The 24,589-nt window shown below is 49.2% G+C and overlaps 1 protein-coding gene across 2 annotated transcripts; it reads left to right on the plus strand.

Moving 5' to 3' along the window:
• The first annotated feature begins 11,936 nt into the window (after positions 1-11,936).
• Positions 11,937-23,809, plus strand: CD74 (CD74 molecule). Of its 2 annotated transcripts, XM_017875774.1 has the most exons (9): positions 11,937-12,248; positions 18,160-18,332; positions 18,524-18,597; positions 19,156-19,218; positions 20,300-20,395; positions 20,703-20,790; positions 22,146-22,337; positions 22,835-22,897; positions 23,211-23,809. In XM_017875774.1, the coding sequence occupies exons 1-9, from the start codon at positions 12,124-12,126 to the stop codon at positions 23,219-23,221; spliced, it is 885 nt and encodes a 294-aa protein (XP_017731263.1). In that variant the 5' UTR covers positions 11,937-12,123; the 3' UTR covers positions 23,222-23,809. The 2 variants fall into 2 exon arrangements, with proteins under 2 accessions (XP_017731263.1, XP_017731264.1); XM_017875775.1 differs by lacking the exon at positions 22,146-22,337.
• The last annotated feature ends 780 nt before the right edge of the window (positions 23,810-24,589 follow it).

A 24,589-nucleotide genomic window follows, 5' to 3' on the forward strand; every position in this document is an offset into this window, starting at 1 on the left:
CCTCTCCCTCTCAGTCACTCCACCCCAGCAATGCTGGCCTTCTTGCGGTTTGTCAACCAGGCCAGGCACATTCCCACCATGGGACCTCTGCTCTGGCTGTGATTTCTGCCCAGCTGTGGGCTTGGTGAACTTCCTCCCCTCCTTCAGGCCTGTGCTCAAATCTCACCTTGTCAATGAGGCCCATCCCAACGCCCTATCAAAGACTACAACCTGCCCTCAGCCCTGCGTCTCCAGAAACAACTTTCCTTTCCTCCATAACACTTACCACTCTAACAAAAATAAAATTTCTGACCTGTTTCCTGCCCCTGGAATGTAAACTCCACACGGATGGGGAAACTTGTCTGCCTTGTTCATCCATACATCCCAAGCTCCCAGAACAGTGCCTGGCATAAAATATTCAATAAATAACTGCTGAACAAGTGAGAGAAGGGATGATGTATACTTGCCTGGGGCACATATGGAAGGTATAGGACTAGAGCCCAGGCCTGCTCCCTCCCCACAAAGAGTCCTCTTTCCAGCCCCTTATTCATGGCCAAGGTGTATTGGAGTCCAAGAGGCCCCACACAAGATGGGTGGACCGGGCCATGTGGGCTGGTGGGCAGGGCTGTGTGCACACCACCTGCCTGCTTCTTGAGGCAGTTCATCAGGGACTCGGGGACCAAGAAGGAGAATGGGGAAGGGGAGGTCTCAGGGACTCCACACGCCCGGTTCACCCAGGGTGAACTGGTAGGAACTCACACCTCTGGGGCCTAGAATGTCCAGACCAAAAGAGGGCAGGCATCTTAGGCAGTCAGTCACTCAGACTAGCTCAGGGGTGACACCAGAGATGAGACCCACAAGATGAGACCCCCAGAAAAGTCCAGAGAGGGAGGATGAGGCTCCCTCTGGCTCTGTTGAGCAGCTCCAAATCTCTGCACATGCAGAGGGTCCCAGATTCAGATTGAACACGTTTATGGAAAAGAAAATATCGCTGAGCTCTCTGACATGTATTGCATGCTGTCTCTATGTCAGCCATGTGTGTATTACTTCACTCAATCCTTTTGCAACCCAATGAGATGGGTTCTATTATCATACCCATTTTATAGGTGAGGAAACTGAGGCACAAAGGATTTAAGTAACTTGCTCAAAATCATACATCTGGTAAATGGTGGACTTGGATTTTTTTTCCTATGAAAATAGAAAACTGGCAGTGGCTCATATCTGTAATCCCAGCACTTTGGGAGGCTGAGGTGGGTAGATCACTTGAGGTCAGGAGTTCAAGACCAGCCTGGCCAACATGGTAAAACTCCATCTCTATGAAAAAAAAAATTATCCAAGCATGGTGATGGGCACCTATAATCCCAGCTACTTGGGAGGCTGAGGCAATAGAATCACTTGAACCTGGGAGGCGGAGGTTGCAGCGAGCCAAGATCACGCCACTGCACTTCAGCCTGGGCCACAGAGCAAGACTCCATAAAAAAACCAAAAAAAACAAAAAAACAAAAAAACCCCACAAAACTGAAAAACAAAATGGAAAACTTTTGATAAAGTACTGAGACATTTTGAAGAGGATTAAAGCACACATTATGGGCTGGGCGATTAAAGCACACATTATGGGGACCATAATGTAATCCCAGCACGTTGGGAGGCCAAGATGGGTGGATCACCTGAGGTCAGGAGTTCGAGACCAACCTGACCAACATGGAGAAACCCGTCTCTACTAAAAATACAAAATTAGCCGGGCGTGGGGTGGCGCATGCCTGTAATTCCAGCTACTCAGGAGGCGGAGGCAGGAGAATCGCTTGAACCCGGGAGGTGGAGGTTGCGGTGAGCCGAGATCACACCATTGCACTCCAGCCTGGGCGACAAGAGCGAAACTCTGTCTCAAAAAAAAAAATAAAAAAAAAAAAAAAGACAAAAAACAACAAAAAAACCACACACACATTGTGTGTCTAGGCTGTAAAAGAGCCCATTGTCCCCCAGTTGTCAATATAACCGCAATGGGAATGAACAATGCCTTCTTGGCAGTGAGGACAATTCCTGTACAAAGGAAACTGAGTTTGTATATAATTGACTTAAAATTTTTTCTAACCATTTATTATGAAAAAATTTAACATACAGAAAAGTTGATCAGATACCCACCACTCAGCTTCAACTACTATTAATTTCACTTCTCTCTCCATGTTTTATTTTATTATTATTATCATTTTGTTTTGTTATTTTGGAGACAGGGTCTTCTCCTGTCACCAAGGCTGAATGAAATGCAGTGGCACAACACAGCTCATTGCAGCCTCAACCTCCTGGGCTAAGTGATCCTCCCACCTCAGCCTCCCAAGTAGCTAGGACCACAGATACATACCACCATACCCGGTGAATTTTTTTTTTTTTTTAACATTTTTTTGTAGAGATGGGGTCTTTCCATGTTGCCCAGGCTGGTCTCGAACTCCTAGGCTCAAGGGATCCTCCCATCTCAGTCTTCCAAAGTGTTGAAACTACAGATGTGAGCCAGTGTCTGATCTTTTACTTTTATTTTTATTTATTATTATTTTTTGAGACACGGTCTCACTTTGCCACCCAGGCTGGAGTGCAGTGGCATGATCTTGGCTCACTGCAGCCTCAACCTCCTGGGATCAAGCAATCCTCCTGCCTCAGCCCCCCAAATAGTTGGGACTACAGGCACGTGCTACTATGTCTGGCTTATCTTTTGTAGAGACGATGTTTCGCCATGTGGCACAGGCTGGTCTCGAACTCCTGAGCTCAAGCAATCTGCCTGCCTTGATCTCCCAAAGTGATAGAACTACAGGCATGAGCCACCATGCCTGGGTCTTTATTTTTAGTTTTTTGAAACAGGGTCTCTGTTACCCAGGCTGGAGTGCAGTGGTGTGATCACGGCTCACTGCAGCCTTGATCTCCTGGGCTCAAGCCATCTGCCCATCTCAGCCTCTCGAGTAGCTGAAACTACAATTGTGTGCCACCAGGCCCAGATAATAATTTTAAAAAAAATTTTGTGGAGATGGAGTCTCACTATGTCGCCCAGGTTGGTCTTGAACTCCTAGGCTCAAGCAATCCTTCTGCCTTGGCCTCCCCATGTGCTGGGATTACAAATGTGAGCCACTGCATCTGGCCTTTGTTTTTATCTTTGAGAGAGTTTTGCTGTGTCACCCAGGCTGGAGTGCCGTGGCATGAACACAGCTCACTGCAACCTCGAACTCCTGGGCTCCAGCGATCCTCCTGCCTCAGCCTCCTGAATAGCTAGGATTACTACTATGCCTGGCTAATTAAAAAAAAAAAAATTAAGAGACAAGGTCTCTCTATACTGCCCAGACTAGTCTTAAACTCCTGGCCTCAAGCTGACTTCCCAAGCAATCCTCCCACCTCAACTTCCCAAAGTGTTGAAATTACAGGCGTGAGCCACACCCTTCCACTCTCTCTCTCTTTTCCTAACAACGTGAAAATAAGTTCAAACATCATGTCATGTTACCTCCAAGTATTTCAGCCTTCATCTCCTAAAAAAATTCTCCCACCAGACTAAAACTTCATTATCATACTTAAGAAGAGCAATAACAATTTCCAAATGTCATCTGATATTCAAATTTCTCCAGCTTCTAAAAAAATCTTTTATATATATATTTTTCCAAATCGTACATCTTGCAAATATTTACAAATTGCATTTGGTTTATTGTTTTTTACATCTTTTAAAATGCAGATCCCAGTGTATCTACACACACATACCTTTTTTTGTGACATTGATTATTTGGAGAAGGCAGGTGTCACATTTTTTTTTTTTTTTTTGAGACAGAGTCTTGCTCTGTCACCCAGGCTGGAGTGCAGTGGCGCGATCTCAGCTCACTGCAACCTCTGCCTCTCTGGTTCAAGCAATTCTCCTGCCTCAGCCTCCTGAGTAGCTGGGACTACAGGTGCACGCTGCCATGGCCGGCTAGTTTTTTGTATTTTAGTAGGGACGGGGTTTCACTGTGTTTCCCAGGCTGGTCTCGAACTCCTGGCTCAGGCAATCCACCCACCTCAGCCTCCCAAGATCAGCCTAGTCAACATGGTGAAACCCCATCTCTATTATAAACACAAAAAGATTAACTGAGCATGGGCACGAGCCTGTAGTCCCAGCTACTCAGGAGACTGAGGCAGGAGAATCACTTCAACCCAGGAGGCAGAGGCTGCAGTGAGCCAAGATTGCTCCACTGCACTCCAGCCTGGGCTACAGAGTGGACTCCGTCTCAAACAAACAAAAAAATAAAAATAAAAAGAATCAAATAGTTCTACAAGATTTGCTGTAAAAAGAGTAGCAGATCTTCACCATCCTCTTTACACCACTTTCCAACAAAAAAATTTTTTTCCATCTCCGTCCCCAACGCAATTTAAAACTTTTTCAGCTGGGCACGGTGGCTCATGCCTGTAATCCCAGCACTTTGGGAGGCCGAGGCAGATGGATCACCTGAGGTCAGGAGTTCGAGACCAGCCTGGCCAACATTGTGAAACCACATCTCTACTAAAAAAAAAACACACACACACACACACAAAAATTAGCCAGTGGTGGTGGCAGGCACCTGTAATCCCACCTACTTGGGAGGTGGAGGCAGGAGAATCACCTGAACATGAGGCAGAGGTTGCAGTGAGCCAAGATCACACCACTGCGCTCCAGCCAGAGCAAGCCTCCGTCTCAAAAAAAAAAAAAGAAAGAAATCTAAAGTCATTCTGATTCCTAATCTTCTGATTCCTAATCCTTTGTATTTGTCTTGATTTTTCCTTTCTGGAAAATTGCAGAATCTTCTCTTTGTTCTTATTTGGCTGAAACTTCACAACAGCATGTCTTGCTGTGAAATTGCTTTCACACCTTGTCCTCAGTGCTCACTGGGCCTTTTCGGTTTGGAAATTCATGTCCTTGAGTTCTGGAAAATATATTGACTTATTTCACTGATGATTTCTTCCCCTCTATATTTTCTGTTCTCTATTTCTGGAACTTGGTATTTGGCTGTTGGGCCTCCTGGACTGGTGTTTAATTCTCTTATCTTTTCTGTCTGATTTTTAAATTTATCTTTGTGGTCTACACTTTGGGAGGTTTTATAAAAACACTTTATCTTCCATCTATTGGTTGTTTAATATCTTCCCTCAGATTTTAAATCTTCAAGAGCTGTGTTTTGTTCTTCTGTACTACTTAAACTTTTATAGCATCCTATTCTTGTTTCATGGGCACAGTGTTGTCCTTCTTCTCCCTAGGGCTATTAATGACAGTTCATTTCCTCCACAGTGCTTTTTTTTCTTTTTCCTGTGTGATTGTTTTGTTCACTCTCTTTTATGTTAAGGGCTTTCTTTAGATGTCCCATGATTCTGGGTTATCTAAAAAACCTGATTGTCTAAGACAACTGTGACCCATAAGTAGGGTTTATCCGCCGAGGGCTTCCTATAGGGTATTCTGGCTGGGCTGTTTCATCAGGAAACTCCCAGTGTCACAGTCCTGAGGTCTTTTGTTCCTGGGATGGTCATGCTCCACAGAGAAGTATTTTCCAGGCTGTGGCTTGGGTGAAGGCCTGGCCTTCACATTGTGGGCAGGGGAGAACACTGGGCCTCTCAGCTTCAGTACCAGGCTCACGTTCTCCACTGTGTCTGGGAAAGACACTTGCAGTTTTCCCTCAAGGAAGGGGATGGAAGGCACTCGGAGAGGGAGAGGGCGCGGGTATTTCACTACCTTAGAAACAGATTTCCAAACTACCCTCCTCTTTTTAGCCCCACCTCTACTCACCACCCGGGTACCCGACATACCAGTTCCTGAGTCTGTTCTGACACATAACTAGGTGGCTTCTCAGCTTTTCTAGCTGCAGGTTTGGGATGCAGTTTTTGGGGTGTCCACTAAGGGACTTAACACTTGCTCACCTGCTTTCCTGCTTCTAAAATTCTATTGTTTTCTCATCTCCTGTTCTCTTTGTTCTTGTAGATTTACACTTAAAACAACCTGTGGTCATGTTAGTGACAAAAGCAAAGTGAGAGAGGAAGCAAAAGTAAATGTGTGCTCTTTCCATCATTAAAATCTTCAAAAAATGAGATCTAATTCATGTACCATAACTTTCACCCTTTAAAAATGGTGTAATTCAATGACTTTTTGTATATCCACAAAGTTGTGCAACCATCGTCACTATCTATTCTAGAATATTTTCATCACCCAAAAGGAAGCCCCATACCTTTTAGCAACCACTCCCCCTCCTTACTTCCCCACAGCCCCCAGCAACCCCTGATCTGTATTTTGTCTCTATGGATTTGCCTATTTTGGGCATTTCTCATAAATGGAATCATACAATGTATGGCCTTTCGTGTCTGGCTTTTTTCACTTGGCATAATGTTTTCAAGGTTCCTCCAGGTTGTGGTATGAATCAGTACTTCGTTATTTTTTAAAGTAATAGTTTTATTGAGTATTCATTCCTCTTTATGGCAGAATACTATTTCTTTGTATGGATACACCACATTTTGTTTACCCATTCATCAATTGAATATTTGGGTTGTTTCTACTTTTTTGATATTATGAATAATGGCCCTATTGCCCTATGAACATTCATTTGTGGGCAAATTTTTGTGTGGATATAAGACATCATTTGTCTGACTATGCAGAAAATAGCTTAATAAATATTTGAGCCAGGCACGGTGGCTCACGCCTGTAATCCCAGCACTTTGGGAGGCCGAGGCAGGTGGATCACGAGGTCTGGAGATCAAGACCATGGTGAAACCCCGTCTCTACTAAAAATACAAAAAAAAAAAAAAAAATTAGCCGGGCGCAGTGGTGGTCATCTGTAGTCCCAGCTACTCAGGAGGCTGAGGCTGGAGAATGGCATGAACCCGGGAGGTGGAGCTTGCAGTGAGCCGAGATCGCGCCACTGCACTCCAGCCTGGGGTGACAGAGTGAGACTCCATCTCAAAAAGAAAAAAGAAAAAAGAAAAACAAAGGTGGGACATCTTGAAGTGGGGGTCCACAGGTCATGGGTGGATTTAAAGATTTTCTCATTTGTCATTGGTCAAGGACATGAACCTTTGTCTAAACATTTGGGGTCAGAAAAAATGAATGTTAGCTCTGGCCTGTGTGCATGACCTCTTCCAGGCCCCTCAGAAAGAAATTTATTTATTTTTAATTTTTAAAATTTATTATTTGTTGAGACAGGGGCTCGCTTTGTCACCCAGACTGGAGTTTAGTGGAGCAATCAGTGCTCACTGCAGCCTCAAACTCTTGGGCTCAAGTGATCCTTCTGCCTCAGTCTCCCATCTAGCTGGGACCACAGATATGTGCTGCCACACCTGGCTAATTAAATTTTGTTTTGTTTTGTTTTTGTAGAAATGGAGGTCGTGCTTTGTTGCCCAGGCTGGTCTTGAACTTTCTGGCCTCAAGCAATCCTTCCACCTTGGCCTCCCAAAGTGCTGAGGTTACAGGTGTGAGAGGAAGAAATTTAGTGCAAAGACTGGTGGTTAGAGTTTATTCCTCTGCTCCCCCTTGTCTGAGATCTATGTGCCAGTGGATGTGTTTGGTGGGGGTCTGGGTTTATGAAAAGCAATGAAAGGACATAAGTTAAGATGTTATCTTTAGTTTTTATAGGGAGCCAAATACACCGTGATTCTAACTGTTTTGGCTATTGTCTTAAGTTAGTATTACATTTTTGTTTATCAGCTTGCTCATTTACTTCTCAAGGCTAGCTAGGTGCCTGAAATACTTTTGAAGAAACTTAGTTTCTTTTTCTTTTCTTTTCTGTTCTTTTTTTTTTTTTTTTTCTCTTTAGAGGTGGTCTTACTCTGTCACCCAAGCTGCAGTACAGTGGCATCACTGCACCTCACTGCAGCCTGGACACTCAAGCCTCCAGGGATCCTCCTGCCTCAGCCTCCTGAGTAGCTGGGACTACAGACACATGCCACCACGCCTGGCTAATTTTAGAAAATTTTTTGTGGAGATGGGGTCTCACTATGTTGCCCAGGCTGGTCTTGAACTCCTGGCCTCAAGCGATCCTCCCACCCTGGACCTGTTAAGTGTTGGTATTACAGGTGTGAGCCACCATTTCTGGCCTATATTTTTCTCTGTTTTTATGTTGGTGGGGTGCTTGGCCAGCCCCTAAGAAGGCCCCTGCTCTGTCTTACAGCTATTTGAAACTGTATATTATTGTTAACTATAGCCATCCCACAGGGGTATAGAACAAACTTAGCCCTTCTATTTAGGTGCAATTTTGTATCCTTTTGCATCCCCATCCCTCCCTTCCCCCTACCCTTCGCAGCCTCTAGTATCCTCTGTTCTACTTTTCACTTCTATAAGTTGAACTTATTTTAGCTTCCACATATGAGTTAGAACATTCTGTGTTTAACTTTCTGTTCCTGGCTTATTTCACTTACAAAATGTCTCCAGTTCCATCCAGTTTCATATCTTCAGCATCTTCTATGGTGCGAGGCTCTGGCTAAATGCTTATTTAGTCTAACAGCTCTGCGAGGCTAGTATTACCATCCCTACATTACAAAGCAGAAAGCAAAATCAGAAAGGTTGAGGGGCCAGGCATGGTGGCTCACGCCTGTAATCCCAGCACTTTGGGAGGCTGAGGCGGGTGGATCACGAGGTCAGGAGATTGAGACCATCCTGGCTAACACAGTGAAACACCGTCTCTACTAAAAATACAAAAAATTAGCCAGGGGTGGTAGCGGGCACCTATAGTCCCAGCTACTCGGGAGGCTGAGGCAGGAGGATGGTGTGAATCTGGGAGGTGGAGCTTGCAGTGAGCCGAGATCATGCCACTGTACTCCAGCTTGGGCAACAGAGCGAGACTCCGTCTTAAAAAAAGAAAGAAAGAAAGAAAGAAAGAAAGGTTGAGGGACTGGCTCAGGGACTCACATGCCTAGGATGTTTCTGACTTGGGATTTGAGCTCAGGTCTGGCCACGTCAAAGGCTATGTCTGCTCTTCTCTCTCCTCCCAAAATACATATACTATCTCCTTTGACTCTTGAAATCCAAGTCTCATTGAACCTTCGAACCACAGTCTTAATTTACAAAAAAAGTCTATTAATGCAAATTGTAAAGCACACGCAATACATAAAGATTAATAAAACAGGCCAGGCGTGGTGGCTCAAGCCTGTAATCCCAGCACTTTGGGAGGCCGAGACGGGTGGATCACGAGGTCGGGAGATCAAGACCATCCTGGCTAACAAGGTGAAACCCCATCTCTACTACTAAAAAATACAAAAACAGAAACTAGCCAGGTGAGGTGGCGGGCGCCTGTAGTCCCAGCTACTCGGGAGGCTGAGGCAGGAGAATGGCGTAAACCCAGGAGGCGGAGCTTACAGTGAGCTGAGATCCGGCCACTGCACTCCAGCCTGGGCGACAGAGCGAGACTCCGTCTCGAACAAAAATAAAAAAAAAAAAAAAAAAAAAAAAAAAAAAAAAAAAAAAAAAAGATTAATAAAACAAATACGGCATATGAAAGGAAACTTGTTTTGTTACACTCACAGCACTTCTGACACCAAATGTGTGGATTTTTTCTACACCAAAAACCAATGTTCTGACTCTCTGGACACCAGCTGGGCATTCTACAATTCAATTCCATTCAGACACTATCTGCCTGGGGTTAGCATCTGAACCCATAGGTTGAGGGCTCAGTCAGACAAGACTCATCCACTTCAGATGCCAATCCTAAGTCCTGGGCCTCCAGTACTTCTGATGACTTGGGTACAAATTGGGAGTTCCCACAACTCCCTCTTCATACTTGACAAATGGCTATAATGGCTCACATAACTGAGAAGCACTTTACTTACTATGACCAGTTTATTATAAAGGATACAGATGAGCAGCTGATGAAGAGGTCCATAGCGTATGGCGAGCGGGAGGGGTCCTGAACACAGGAGCCTCTCTGTCCCTGTCCTTGTGGAGTTGGGGTGCACCACCCTCCTGGCACATGGATGTGTTCAGACGTCTACTTGAAAGCTCTCCAAACCTAGTTGTTTGGGATTTTTATGCAAGTTCCATTATGTAGACATGGTTGGTTACATCACGGATTGAGCTCAACCTCCAACCCCTCTCTCCTCTCTGGAAGTTGGGGTGGGGTGGGTGGGGATGAGGTCTGAAAGTCCCAACCCTCTCCTCACACAGCACCCAGCCCCCATCTGAAGCAAACTAGGGCCTTTCAGTCACCAGCATTTCCTGAATATATAAAAAAAGACATTGTTCTCACTCTGGGGATACTTTTTATTTGAGACGGAGTCTCGCTCTGTTGCCCAGGCTGAAGTGCAGTGGCGCCATCTCACACCTCCGCCTCCAGGGTTCAAGCGATTCTCCTGCCTCAGCTTCTTGAGTAGCTGTGACTACAGGCACACACCAACATGTCCGGCTAATTTTTGTGTTTTTAGTAGTGGGCTTTCACTATGTTGGCCAGGCTGGTCTCGAGCTCCTGACCTCGTGATACACCCACCTCGACCTCCCAAAGTGCTGGGATTACAGGCGTAAGCCACTGTGTCTGGTCTTTTTTTTTGTTTGTTTGCTTGTTTCTGTTTTTGAGACAGAGTCTTGCTCTGTCACCCAGGCTGGAGTGCAGGGGTGCGTTCTTGGCTCATTGCAGCCTCCGCCTCCCAGGTTCAAGCAATTCCCCTGCCTCAGCCTCCCAAGTAGCTGGGATTACAGGCGTGTGCCACCACACCTGGCTAATTTTTATATTTTTTGTAGAGACAGGGTTTCACCATGTTGGCCAGGCAAGTCTTGAACTCCTGACCTCAAGTGATCCTCCCCCCCTCAGCCTCCCAAAGTGCTGGGATTACAGGTGTGAGCCACCACACCCAGCCTTATTCTGGAGATTCTATGGTTCTTAGTGGTCCTTGAGTCAGGAACCAGGGACAGAGACCAGAGACGTTTTTCACTATGTCACAGCGCAGGAGCCTTGTCAACACAGTCCCATTCCTCCAGGCACCCTTTCCCAGGCCCTCTTGCCTCCCAGCACAGGCCCCCGTTCTCCTGGATCTGAACCACACAAGGAGGCAGAGGGGTAGAGTGGTTAAATTTGCAGGCTCCACCACTTTCTGGAGGTGTGATCCTGGACAAGAGCCCCCGTGTCCCTCTCTGTCAATGGAGATGATGAAACCCTCCTCAAAGGGCCTCCGTAAAGATCACAGGAAACAAAGCATGGACAACGTGCCTGGCACGAAGGAAACCTTAGTGAGTGGAGGCAAGTCTGAGTGCTGGAGCCTTAAAACCATGGACTGTCAGGTTTGAAGGAAACCCAAATATTCCTCTTTAAAGCCCTGCGGATTTTAGTTAAAGGTAAAAGGTTAAAACCCAGGAGTACCCTCTGCCCCTCCTGTCTGCCTTGATCAGTTCAGAAGCAGAGCTCAGAGGATCCTGGATCAGACTTGACTCTTTCCACACGCTTATCTTCCTACACTTCCAGCCCTTTGGAACCCTGAAGATATCCTCTTCTCTGTCCTGTCACTCTATGGGACTTATGGCTCTTTGTTAAAATACTATTTAAGCAAGGCCTCTAAACCACTGCCTTGAGAGAGAAATACTTCTCAACTGAGGCCACTACTGCATAATGGGTTCAGCATGTGTTAATAAACTTTGGCTGGTTTTTCTTTTGTTAACTTGACTTTTGTTTTCAGGGGAGTATCTCAACTAAGAATCTAAACAGGGAAAGAAAAGAAATGTTTTCACCCCTGCAGGTAGTCCAAACTTCCTCCCGCATGTTTGAGACGACATAATGGTGGCCAGAGAAGAGGACTTGTCTGAGCTCACTGAAGGTGCACAGCCCCTTTCTGCACCCACTCATCTGTGGGTGAGAAGGGGAGACAAACAAAGGTGTCTTCTGATTCAAAGTGCTTTCCTGTCTAGGGAGTGGACATATGCCTGTTTCTTCAAACATTCAAAGAGCCTTATGAATCCAAAGGCCTGCCCAGAAACAAGTGATGAGGGCCCTGGGCAGCCAATGGGATCGTGCTGTCCTTTCTACCTGCCTGGGGAGCCCCCCCGCCCCACATCCTGCCCCTCAAAAGGCAGCTTCACCAAAGTGGGGTATTTCCAGCCTTTGTAGCTTTCACTTCCACATCTACCAAGTGGGTGGAGTGGCCTCCTGTGGACGAATCAGATTCCTCTCCAGCACCAACTTTAAGAGGTGAGCCAGGGGTTCAGGGTCCCAGATGTACAGGAGCAGCAGGAGGAGCTGTCAGGAAGATCAGAAGCCAGTCATGGATGACCAGCGCGACCTGATCTCCAACAATGAGCAACTGCCCATGCTGGGCCGGCGCCCTGGAACCCCGGAGAGGTATGTGTGAGCACCAGGAAAGGGCACACAAATCCTGGACTGCAGAGCCGTGCGCATGTGCTGGGAAGAAGCACTGGCCGGGAGTCACAGGAAAGAGGGATTCAGGCTCTGACTCTAACATTGACTTTTTGGGTGATTTTGAGCAAGTCTTTGGCCTGCTTTGGGCTCCGGCTCCCTCTCTTGTCAAAGGAAGGGGTTCCTTTAAGAGCAGGAGTTTGTAACTTTCCTTGCATCAGACCCCCTCCTTCTGAAAAGCAGAAGAGAGCCTGGGTTCTCTCCCTAGTTTCACATGCTATCCAGGGGCTTTGAGACCCCACTGAAGCTGGGCCGTGAATGCTAGGTTAAAGGCCTTGGACCAGGCTGCACGTGGCGGCTCTCGCCTGTAATCCCAGCACTTTGGGAGGTTGAGGCAGGCAGATCAGCTGAGGCCAGGAGTTCGAGACCAGCCTGGCCAACATGTTGAAACCCCGTCTCTACTAAAAATACAAAAATTAGCCAGGCATGGTGGTATACACCTGTAGTCCCAGCTACTTGGGAAGCTGAGGCATGAGAATTACTTGAACCTGGGAGGCAGAGGTTGCAGTGGTTGCAGTGAGCCAAGATCGTGCCACTGTACCCCACCCTGGGCAACAGAGTGACACTCTATCTCAAAAAAAATAATAAATAAATAAATAAAATAAAATAAAATAAAAATAAAGACCTTGGATCAGATTTTGAAAATGTTCAAGATCCCAGTGGAGAAACAGAGTTTCTAAAAGAGGATGGTAGAAGCAGTTCTTCACAGAGGATTTTCCTCCTAATTACCACGGATCAGGGGAATGATAGTTGCAGGTGTCTACAGAGTAGATGGAGACGTTCTGCCATCACAGAAGGGATTGTGAGATGTTGGGGGCAGGCAAGAAAGGAGGGACAGGCTTTGGTTAAATTTCTGGAGGGGCTCAGGGTTGATCGGGGTCATGTCCTTTCCTGTGCCCCTCTCCCTTGCAGCCAGAGGCCAGCACAGCCATCCAGAGGACCCCAGGCCCCACTTCCCAGCCCCAAAATAGCCTCACCCATGGGTTTCCCTCAAAAAGGGCTAGAAGGCTGTTACCCCAATGGCCCTGCTACTCCAATCTTCACAAAGTAATTTGCGATCTACAGGGACTTACAGCTAGGTGTGATGTCAGCTGTTGCCAGGCAGAAAGGGGTTTGGGAGAGCCCTGCAGAGATGTTATGACAAGCTATGTTCTGGGGAACAAGGTAACCCACTGCAGACCATTAGAGCTGTGGCCTGTGAAAACCCCAGGGAATCTCATGGCAAGGAGGGCAGACTCTTTTCTGAGGAATGGATTCTGGTCTAGGCCACGCATGACCTTGGATAAATCACTGCCTCTCCCTGAGTCTCAGTAATAATATAATAGCTACAATAGTTCTCATCCACTGTGTACCTGTCACCAGGCCTCAGCCACTGTTAGTTAGTACTATGATTATTTGCGGGACACATATGTAAGGGCTAAACTCAATGTTAATTCTTTTTTTTTTTTTTCTTTTTTTTTGAGACGGAGTCTTGCTCTGCCACCCAGGCTGGAGTGCAGTGGCCGGATCTCAGCTCACTGCAAGCTCCGCCTCCCGGGTTTAGGCCATTCTCCTGCCTCAGCCTCCCGAGTAGCTGGGACTACAGGCGCCCGCCTCGTCGCCCGGCTAGTTTTTTGTATTTTAAGTAGAGACAGGGTTTCACCGTATTAGCCAGGATGGTCTCGATCTCCTGACCTCGTGATCCGCCCGTCTCGGCCTCCCAAAGTGCTGGGATTACAGGCTTGAGCCACCGCGCCCGGCCTCAATGTTAATTCTTACAGTCACCCTATGAATCAGGTACTTTTGTTGTCCCTTTTTACAGAAGAGGAAATTGAGGCTCACAGTGGTAAGTGACTTACCCAAGAAATCATAACTAGTGAGTGGTTGGAGGCAGAATTTGAACCAGGACTAGTCTGACATCAAAGTGTGAGCTCACTCCTCCATCTGGCCCCCTTTCAGAGGTGCATTTTGTGGGGAGGGGAGGTGGGACCCCTCTGAGCTCCAATCACTCAGTGATTTACAGACCCAGTTGGGCTCAGTGTTCAGAGTGCATGTCCCCTTGTCTAATCTTTGCCTAGTTTTCCCTTTATTCAGTTACTGCTTCTAAAGCTGGCCATGTGTGCTTAGGCCATTCCAGACTGGAGCCTGTTTTGGAGGCTTTTCTGAATTCTTCTGCCTGGCAACATCTGTGTCATGATTCCTGCCAGCTCTGGTTGGCTCCTGACTTTGGCTTTTATTTGTATTTTATTTTATTTTTAAATTGCAGAAGAAGGTAGTATAAATGAGGAAATAAAGAGGGGGGTGACAAGAGTTGGCACTCTACCAGAACCAGGGGACAGGCGTTCAAGATGCATAAAGAGGAAGAAAAGCAGATGCTAAACTTAACTACAAACTCCCTGAGAATCGCACTGAGTGTAATTTATTTATAGAGTGCTAACAATGCGCTAGGTGTGGAGCCAAGAGCTTTACCCTCATCATCTTATTGAACGGAACAGCCTTGGAGCAGATGTTTTACCCGATTTTACTCACACAGAGGGTAAAGCAACTTAGATGGTCCCAGAACTAACGGACTCCAGAGCCAGGATTCCAATCCAGGTTATGTGGTCTCGTCTTCAGGGTGAATCTCTAGATTCTTAGGCCTCCTGAGGAACTGTGGGGCAGACAGGGGAAGGTACTTTCCCATGTCGCGTGTGGGAGGTAGAGCTGGGGCTAGAATTGGGTGTGGGGTTGCAGAAGCACTGAACAGGTGGAGGATGAGGCTGGAGAGCCTGAACCCAGGCCAGGCTACCCCTGTTCCTTAGTAAGGCCAAGAAGTAGAATTTGTTTTCCCTTCCTGTCTAGTCTCCCCACTTTCCCCGCCCCCGTGTCGGGGTTTTGCTGTTTCCTTCTAGAATAACTCTCCCTTGGGCGGGGCCTTACCCCAGAAAGCACAGACTGACACGCAGCAAGCCAATGAGAATGAGACAGTCTGTGATGTCATGAGTTACTAGGCAGAAGGGACTCCTGGAGCTTCCTAAACCATCCTTGCTGGTTGCTGGAGCAGGCAGGGTGCAGCCTCATCCTGGCAGTCCGCAATGGGTCTGTCTTAGTCCATTTTGTGCCGCTTTAACAGAATACAACAGACTATAATTTACAAAAAAAAAAAAAAAAAAAAACAAAAAAAAAAACCGCAGAAAATTATTTCTTCACCAGTTCTGAAGCAGCTTCCTTTTTGTTTGTTTTTGGTTTCTGTTATGTTTTTTTGAGAGCAGAGTCTCACACTATCCCCGCAGGATGGAGTGCACTGGCACAATCTCAGCTCAACTTTATATATATATATATATATACATACATACATACACACACACACACAGCGCCACATAGACACACACACACACACACACATATATATAACTGTGTGTGTTTTTTTGTTTTTTTTTTGTTTTTTTTCTTGAGATGGAATCTCACTCTGTTGCCCAGGCTGGAGTCAATGACATGATCTCAGCTCAACTGCACACCTCACTTCCAGGTTCAAGTGATTCTCGCTCCTCAGCCTCCCGAGTAAGTCTTGGGATTAACACAGGTGGCTCACCACCCACGCCTGGTTTAATTTTTTTTTTTTTTTTTTTTTTTTTTTTTGAGACGGACGTCTAGCTCTGTCGCCCAGGCTGTAGAGTAGGGGCGCGATCTCGGCTCACTTCAAGGGCCGCCGCGCCGGTTTACGCCGTTCTCCTGCCTCAGCCTCCCGAGTAGCTGGGACTACAGGTGCCCGCCATCTCGCCCGGCTAGTTTTTTGTATTTTTTAGTAGAGATGGGGTTTCACCGTGTAGACCAGGATGGTCTCGATCTCCTGACCTTGTGATCCACCCGTCTCGGCCTCCCAAAGTGCTGGGATTACAGGCTTGAGCCACCGCGCCCGGCCTCGCCTGGTTAATTTTTGTATTTTTGGTAGAGACAGGGTTTCGCCAATGTTGGTCGGGCTGGCCTGGAACTCCTGTCCTCAGGTGATCCACCAGCCTTGGCCTCCCAAAGTGCTGAGATTACAGGCGTGAGCCACCGCACCTGGCCCACGCCCGGCTAACTTTTGTATTTTTAGTAGAGACAGGGTTTTACCACGTTGGCCAGGCTGGTCTCGAACTCCTGACCTCTGGTGATCTGCCTGTCTCTGCCTCCTAAAGTGGGATTACAGGTGTGAGCCACCGCACCCGGCCTAGCTTGCTTGCCTTCCTTCCTTCCCTCCCTCCCTCTTTCTTTTCTTTTCTTTTTTTTCTTTTCTTTTCTTTGAGGCAGAGTCTCCTTCTGTCACCCAGGCTGGAGTACAGTGGTGCGATCTCAGCTCACTGCAACCTCCGCCTCCGGGGTTCAAGTAATTCTGCCACCTCAGCCTCCTGACTAGCTGGGATTAGAGGTGCATGCCACCATGCCTGGCTAAGTTTTTTGTATTTTTTGTAGACAGGATTTTGCCATGTTGGCCAGACTGGTCTCGAACTCCTGGCCTCAAGTGATCCACCCACCTCGGCCTCCCAAAGTGCTGGAATTACAGGCGTGAGTCACCACGCCCAGCCTGGTGAGGGGCTTCCTTGATGTGTCCTCACATGGTGGAAGGCAGAAGGGCAAGAGAGAACCAACTCCTTCTGTCAAGCCCTCTTACAGGGCACCTAATCCCATTCATGAGGGAGAAGACTTTGTGGCCGGATCACCTCCCAACACCTTCATGTTGGCAACACCTAGACTAGGGTCCTAGTAGTCCCACCTCTGGGGTCGTCAAAGAACAGATCAGAAAATCCCAGGGTGCAGGGGCAGGATCCTTACATCCCCTCTACTGTAACATATGCATGCACCCCCAAAATCGCATCCAAGGCCCACAGATACAAGGGCTCGCTGAGGTCTGAGGGTCTGGATGGTGAGTCTAGGGAGCATGAGAAATTCATCCAGGCCACACAGGCTTAGGCACCTATACTCCTGCCCATTCCCTGCAGGGTGGATATTACCATTTGAAATACTTTGGCCCTTGTATTGAGTTCTTGCTTAAAAGAAGAAACCACCAAATTCTATAATCGCAGAGGTGGGGGCACCTATGTGACAAATGAGGGAACAGAGCCACAGAGATTGGCAGGGACATGCTCAAAGACATGGAGAGCCTGGGCAGAGGATGGTCCCAGAGTGGGTGGTGCCTGGCCCTGCTTCAGCCTGACATTGTCCAAGGCTCCCCCAACCCACTCCTAAAATGGCCAGGCCCCACTTCTTCTCAGGTGGGCCACATTTTCTGCTATCCTGGTCCCACTTCCTTTCCTTTTCTCCTTAAATCTGATTTCACTGTGAGGGTGGGAGGTTGGGCAGAGGGGTGAAAACTCCCTTCCCCTTACTTGGTAAGCACATGCAATCTTTTTTTTTTTTTTTTTGTCCATTAAAACAAATAACATACTTGGTTGATCCTGCCAGCAGAAAACAAAACAAAACAAAACCAAACCCGTTCCCCTTGAGGGCAGCCCTGATCCTCGGGAGAGCTGCATGGCAAAGGGAGCCTGGGGAGACCCCCCCCACCTCAACCCCTCATCGCACAGGCAGGACACCAAGGTCCAGAGAGGGCAAGGAGCATGCCTCTTTGCTTTTCTCTGTTCAAGTGAGGCCCGTGGCAGCTGCAGGGTCTCTGCCAGGGAGGACTTCAGGCACATCGATGGTTGGAAGGAGGGGCAGGGTGAGGTCTTCAAGCTGCATTTCCATAGCCAGCTTATTGTTGGTGCTTCAAGTGCATTGTTTGTTAGGGGTGGCTTAGGGGGCTGATTGAGATGGGGGTATACATTTCCGCATTCCTAGCCAGCCCTTGGGGAGAACCACTGTGGATCCTCCTCTGACCTATCCTCCCCACCTCCCACAGCAAGTGCAGCCGCGGAGCCCTGTACACAGGCTTTTCCATCCTGGTGACTCTGCTTCTGGCTGGCCAGGCCACCACCGCCTACTTCCTGTACCAGCAGCAGGGCCGGCTGGACAAACTGACAGTCACCAGCCAGAACCTGCAGCTGGAGAACCTGCGCATGAAGCTTCCCAAGCGTGCGTACACCCCTACGTCCTGACACCCCCCACCTCCCACTGTCGCTCACCTCAGAGACCCCCATCCCTGCACCCAGCTGGGTCCACTGTCCTCTCCCTCCGGTTTGGAATTCCAGCCCTTCCTCATCTGGGTCTGATACCCTCCTCCCTGGTCACCGGGGCCACACTTATCCTTGTTCCTGTCCCCACAGCTCCCAAGCCTGTGAGCAAGATGCGCATGGCAACCCCGCTGCTGATGCAGGCGCTACCCATGGGAGCCCAGGGGGTAAGGACAGCCCCAGGGTGGTGGGAGGGGCAAGGTTATCCTACCTGGATGGAGGACAGTGCCAAGGGGAGGGGCAGGGAGGAGAGCCCAGCTGGGGAGGGGTCCTGACTGCTGTGGGAGGCACAGTGCCTGTCTCAGGAAGAATAGGGCTCCCGGGTGTGGAGGGCACAGGTGAAGAGTCTCTTGGCGCCATCCCTGGGAGGAAGGCTCAGCCCTCTACAGTTTACAAAGTGCTTCTCATTTCCTATAGCACCTTACTGTCCTCTCCCATTCTCAAAGACCTTGCTATCATGCATTGACAGTATTTATATTCACAATACTGTGCTGTGGACAAAACCCTAGGCAAGAAAGCTTATGCCAGTTTGACCAATGAGGACATTGAGGCAGAAAGCTAAAGTGACTTGCTAGAGCTGTCATGTTTGGAAGTGGCAGAGATGGAACCATTGACCAAGTGCCTGGGATTCCAGTCTCTTACCTAGATCCCAGCAACTGGCTCCTGCTCCACACCCCCTACTCCAGGGACCAGCGCTGGTAACTTTCTGTTCCTTCCTCCCACAGCCCATGCAGAATGCCACCAAGTATGGCAACATGACAGAGGACCATGTGATGCACCTGCTCCAGGTGAGTGCAGGGAGCTAGCCGGGTGACCCTGCCTGCCCATGCAGGACCCTGGCCAGGTCGAGCTTGAAGTCCTGTATATCTGGCTCAGGGCAGATTTTCAACAAGTACTCTGGATTACTGAATACAAGGGTGACCCTTAAATGTTATATGTAGTCCGGCCTCTCCGCATTTTTGAGATAAACAGGCTTGGCTGGGCGCAGCGGCTCATAACTGTAATCCCAGCACTTTGGGAGGCCGAGGCGGGTGGATCACCTGAGGTCAGGAGTTTGAGACCAGCCTGGCCAACATAGTGAAAGTCTATGCTAAAAATACAAAAATTAGCCGGGCGTGGTGGCAGGCACCTGTAATCCCAGCTACTCGTAATCCCAGCTACTCAGGAGGTTGAGGGAGGAGAATCACTTTAATCCAGGAAGTGCAGTGAGTTGAGATCATCACACCATTGCACTCTAGCCTGGGTGACAGAGTGAGACTCCATCTCAAAAAAATAAAAACAAAAAAGGAAACTGAGGCTCAAAGCTTGGAAGTGACTTGCTCAAGACACCCGTAGTTTTGGTTTTTCCTCCCCAAATTTGTACCGCATGTCTATTCTGTGCCCGCACTGTGCAAGGCTCTGGGCCCACAATGGGGAGCAATTGGACCCAGCTCCTGAAGCCATGGGGATCCCAGGCTAGTGTGGGAGGCAGACAAGTGACCAGGTGATGACAGAAGTGAAGAGGCTTTGTGAAGAAAGAGGCAGAGGACTCAACCTAGCTGGGGGCAGTCAAGGTTGGGTCCTCACCTTCTGGAGCGGGTGAGTCCTGAAAGCTGAGCAGCCATCCACAGGGAGGACACTGGGCCTTGTTGGTAGAGCTTGCCTGGAGTCTGGAACTGGACTTGCAACCCTGCAGTCTTGTAGCTGAACAGCTGGATTGCCCTTACCCCTTCCCTCCCCTCCCATCATGGCTGAAGTCCAGGGTTTAGGCTTGGTGCGGCTCTGGTCCATTCCTCAGAATGGAAGACCAAGGGAACATGGGCTACACATTTCACACTGCCTGCCAGGGAGCCCTTTTTGAACCATCCTTCCTGCTCTGCCACCCTGTAGAATGCTGACCCCCTGAAGGTGTACCCACCGCTGAAGGGGAGCTTCCCGGAGAACCTGAGACACCTTAAGAACACCATGGAGACCTTGGACTGGAAGGTCAGCAGGTTTCCCTGCATGGGAACTGTCTCTTTCCTCCGATGTCTAGGGCAGGGCTGGGAGAGGTGGGGTGAGGGTGGGCTGGGGAAGCCATTCTCAGGAAGCTGAAGGGGTTTACCAGCACTTCTAAAACCTGGAGGCTGCAGTGTGTGGGGCTCAGCCCCATGGGCCTTTAAGAGGCTGCAGCTGGACCCGGGTGTCAGGGTCCTATTTGGCCCTGCATGTTTCTGTCCCCAGGGGCAAAGCCAGGCAGTGTAGGGGCTTGGTGGTGGCTATTGAACCTGACCTCCACCTCTATCCCTATTAGGTCTTTGAGAGCTGGATGCACCATTGGCTCTTGTTTGAAATGAGCAGGCACTCCTTGGAGCAAAAGCCCACTGAGGCTCCACCAAAAGGTACAGGGAGTCGGAGCTTTAGGGTGCGAGGGCTTCTCGACCCTCGGGGCTCTCCTGGAGCTGCTGAGGCCGGGGCCTCCAGCACTCCCTGGTTCCGGCGCCGCAGAATCTCCCATCCTCTCAGCTCTCACTTCTCTCTCCTGTCTGTTCCTTCTTGGTTTGGCTGTCCCCCGCCCCGACTCACCCCATCTTGTGTAAGGGTTCCTAAGGGCCCACAGAGGCCTGTCACCACAGGGTACAGGGGACTTCTCTCATGGAGGATGGTACAGCACAGGGGGCCTGGGGCAGAACCCGCCCGAAACACCGCAGGAAGGAATCCTCGTAATGACCTTGCCCCAGCGCTGCCCACAACCCAGTGAGGGCGCCAAGGTCACAGCTGCTGCCAAGAGAGCTCTGGGCATTTCCCACCTCACGGACAACCCAGACTAGGATGTTTTTAGCCCCAAAGCCAGAATGCTGTTTCTATCCCAGTGCTGCCTCTAATTTGCTATGTAACTCTGGACAAGTTTTCTTCCCTCTGGGATTCAGGGTCTTGAAGTAGAAGGTCAAAGGGCCACCCTGGCCGGGGCCTCAGTTTCTGCATCAGATTCCTAGAAGACACCTTACATGCTACCTCCAACAACTCCTAGCTGATGCTTAAACCCCTCTAAGACATCTCCAACACATGGTAACCCCCATTTCTCTGCTTGGGAACTCTCAGCAACAGGAAGCTTAGACTTAACCAAGGAGCCCATCACTTTTCTCTAGAATCAGAATCGAAGTGCAATTCCAAACTATAATGGTGTTTTTCTTTTGTTTTTTTTTTTTTTTGAGATGGAGTCTTGCTCTGTCGCCCAGGCTGGAGTGCAGTGGTGCGATCTCAGCTCACTGCAACCTCAGCCTCCTGGGTTCAAGCAATTCTCCTGCCTCAGCCTCCCGAGTAGCTAGGATTACAGGCATGGCCATCACGCCCAGCTAATTTTTGTATTTTTAGTAGAGACGGGGTTTCACCATGTTGGTCAGGCTGGTCTCGAACTCCTGACCTCAAGTGACCCGCCCACCTCGGCCTCCCAAAGTGCTGGGATTATAGGCATGAGCCACTGTGCCCGGCCCAAAACTGTAATGGGCTTTGAGTGTCAGAAGAAACCATCAACTTCTGAGGTGAATTGGACACATGGCCATTCACTTCCTTTTTGCTCTCAGACCTTGTTGGTCTAGGCCTCAGTTTTCCCATCCGTGTGATGGCTGGAGTGAGTAAAGCCACTTGGGAAGAAGGCATTAGGCCCACAGCAGTGGTGTGTGGGTCTCTAGCTCTGCTCAGACCCTGGTTCAGAGCTCACTCACTCACTGTGTCCTCATCATGCCTGTCGCTTCAGTACTGACCAAGTGCCAGGAAGAGGTCAGCCGCATCCCTGCTGTCCACCCGGGTACATTCAGGCCCAAGTGCGACGAGAACGGCAACTATCTGCCGCTCCAGTGCTATGGGAGCACCGGCTATTGCTGGTGTGTCTTCCCCAACGGCACAGAGGTCCCCAACACCAGAAGCCGCGGGCACCAGAACTGCAGTGGTAAGCAGTTGCACTGTGCCAGTGTCAGAGGACCAGGAAGGACTAGGAAGGTTGAGGGGCAAGAGGTCCCCTCTGAAGCTCATGGGACCAGGACACCCGGGATGGCAGTTCCTGGGGGCAGTGACGTAGTCATGCATCCAGCCCCTTATCCATCCACCCATCTGTGCGTTCCTGTTTGTCCATTTGTCATCTCTCCTCTTACATCCACTCATCTATTTGTTCACTTATCCGTCAGTCCTTTCATCTGTGAATTTCATCCATCCACGCACCATCCTCTAGCAAGCAGGAGTCCTACAGGCCCACCCATCTCATTTCATCACCCTCTTCTCACTCAAGCCGCCATTACACCTCTTCGTTGCCGCTTGCAGCTGTCCTTCCCTGGGCACCTGCTTTCCCAGGCACTAAGCCTGCGGCTAGGTGGGAAGCACTGCCCTCAGGTATCTTGGGTCAGGTAGGCTGCACTTCAAGTGACAAATGGACTTGCTGTTCCTTTGCAGAGTCACTGGAACTGGAGGACCCGTCTTCTGGGCTGGGTGTGACCAAGCAGGATCTGGGCCCAGGTAAGGGCCCTGCAGAGGGGCATCTGGTCACCAGCAGCTCATCCCCTGCGGGGTCAGCTCCTTTGTGGGCAGGTGAAGGAGTGTGATGCTGGGCCACTCTCCAACATCCCTGGAATGTCCATTTCACAGATGAAGGAACAGGGTTGGGGGGCTCTAGGGAGTTATACAAATCCATGATGGTCATTACTTGGACCCAAGCAGGGGGCAGGGGAGGGTGGGCAGTCCTCAACTGCTCTGCAGGTCCAGGATGTTAGGAAGGGGCAGAGACAACAAATGGGGGACCTCAACCTCAACCTGCTGCTTCTTTCTCCAGTCCCCATGTGAGAGCAGCAGAGACGGTCTTCAACATCCTGCCGGCCCTGCACAGCTACAGCTTTCTTGCTCCCTTCGGTCCCCAGCCCCTCCCCCATCTCCCACCCTGTACCTCATCCCATGAGACCCTGGTGCCTGGTTCTTCGTCACCCTTGGAAACGAAAAACCAAGTCGGAACAGCAGATAACAATGCAGCAAGGCTCTGCTGCCCAACCTCCATTTGTCAACAGGGGCATGAGGTCCCAGGAGGTGGCCAAAAGCTAGACGGAACCCCATTCCTAACATCACAGCAGCCTCCAACACAAGGCTCTGAGATCTGGGCTCATGGACAAGGTGGGAAGGCACAGGAAGAAGGGATAACCCTACCCCCAGGCTGGACAGGCTGACTGTCCTTTCCCCTCTGGCCTTTGGCCTCGGCTTTTCTATTTACCTGCAGGCTGAGCCACTCTCTTCCCTTTCCCCAGCATCACTCCCCAAGGAAGAGCCAAGATTTTCCACCCATAATCCTTTCTGCTGACCCCTAGTTCCCTCTGCTCAGACAAGCTTGTATTAGCTCTCAGGGCCATGGTTCAATGTTAGAATAAAAGGTAGTAAGTAGAACACTCTGGCTCCTGGCTCTTCTGTTGGGATCTAGTTCATTTATCCTAAAGAGGTAACTAAAGATGCTAAAGCCAGTCACTTAGGTGGGAGAATACAGCCCAAGGAACCCAGAGATGCCTGGGGGGCCTGCAGTCTTTGGACACAGATATACTTGATTACATGTTTAACACACACGAACACTCTTTACTTCCAAAAAGAAATAGGCTCTTGCCTAGTTTAAGCACAAGCTCTTCTTGGTACAGCTTTCATTTTCCTATGTCCCCAATTTCATTTCTATACTAAGAACAGTGCGAATGTGATGACAGATGGCAACCGAAACAGGGCCTCCGTGTCAGGATGGACAGGAAGTAGGGGACTGTGGAAGACTGGGCGCCCATGCCCTACCTAAGGGGCTGACTGCTACTCAGCTCTATCTGGTTGCTGCCAGGATGGAGCACAGCCCCCACTGCCAGATGTTGTCTTTTTAAGAGGAGCTAGAAATCAAGAACTGCCGTGCAATCACCCCATGTTTAATTTTGAAGTCTTGCTATGGGTCAAACAAGGCCCAATGAGGACACTACTCTGTAGTTGTGTTCTAGAGCAACATGCTTCAGAGGATGCTTCAGAGGAGAGGCCAGATGGGGGAGGGTCTGGCCCCGGGCCCCAAGTCAAGGGTGCAGCTGGATGCCAACCTGGGTCTCTGACACCTCCAGCCGCGCATTCCTTTTCTGCACTGCCTCTGGCCGTTTCCAGCATGAGGCTAAAAGCTTTGGAGACATCTCCAGGACCCCTGGTGTTCCA

Source organism: Rhinopithecus bieti, unplaced genomic scaffold (assembly GCF_001698545.2).
Source record: "Rhinopithecus bieti isolate Rb0 unplaced genomic scaffold, ASM169854v2 scaffold_7673, whole genome shotgun sequence".
Taxonomy (NCBI): Eukaryota; Metazoa; Chordata; class Mammalia; order Primates; family Cercopithecidae; genus Rhinopithecus; species Rhinopithecus bieti.

Excerpts from the sequence above, each read along its gene's own strand:
- CD74 (XM_017875774.1), top strand. The coding sequence starts at position 12,124 with ATGTACAGGAGCAGCAGGAGGAGCTGTCAGGAAGATCAGAAGCCAGTC. Across the intron at positions 20,396-20,702 it reads TGGAGACCTTGGACTGGAAG|GTCTTTGAGAGCTGGATGCA; the intron begins GTCAGCAGGTTT and ends TATCCCTATTAG. Across the intron at positions 22,338-22,834 it reads CGGGCACCAGAACTGCAGTG|AGTCACTGGAACTGGAGGAC; the intron begins GTAAGCAGTTGC and ends GTTCCTTTGCAG.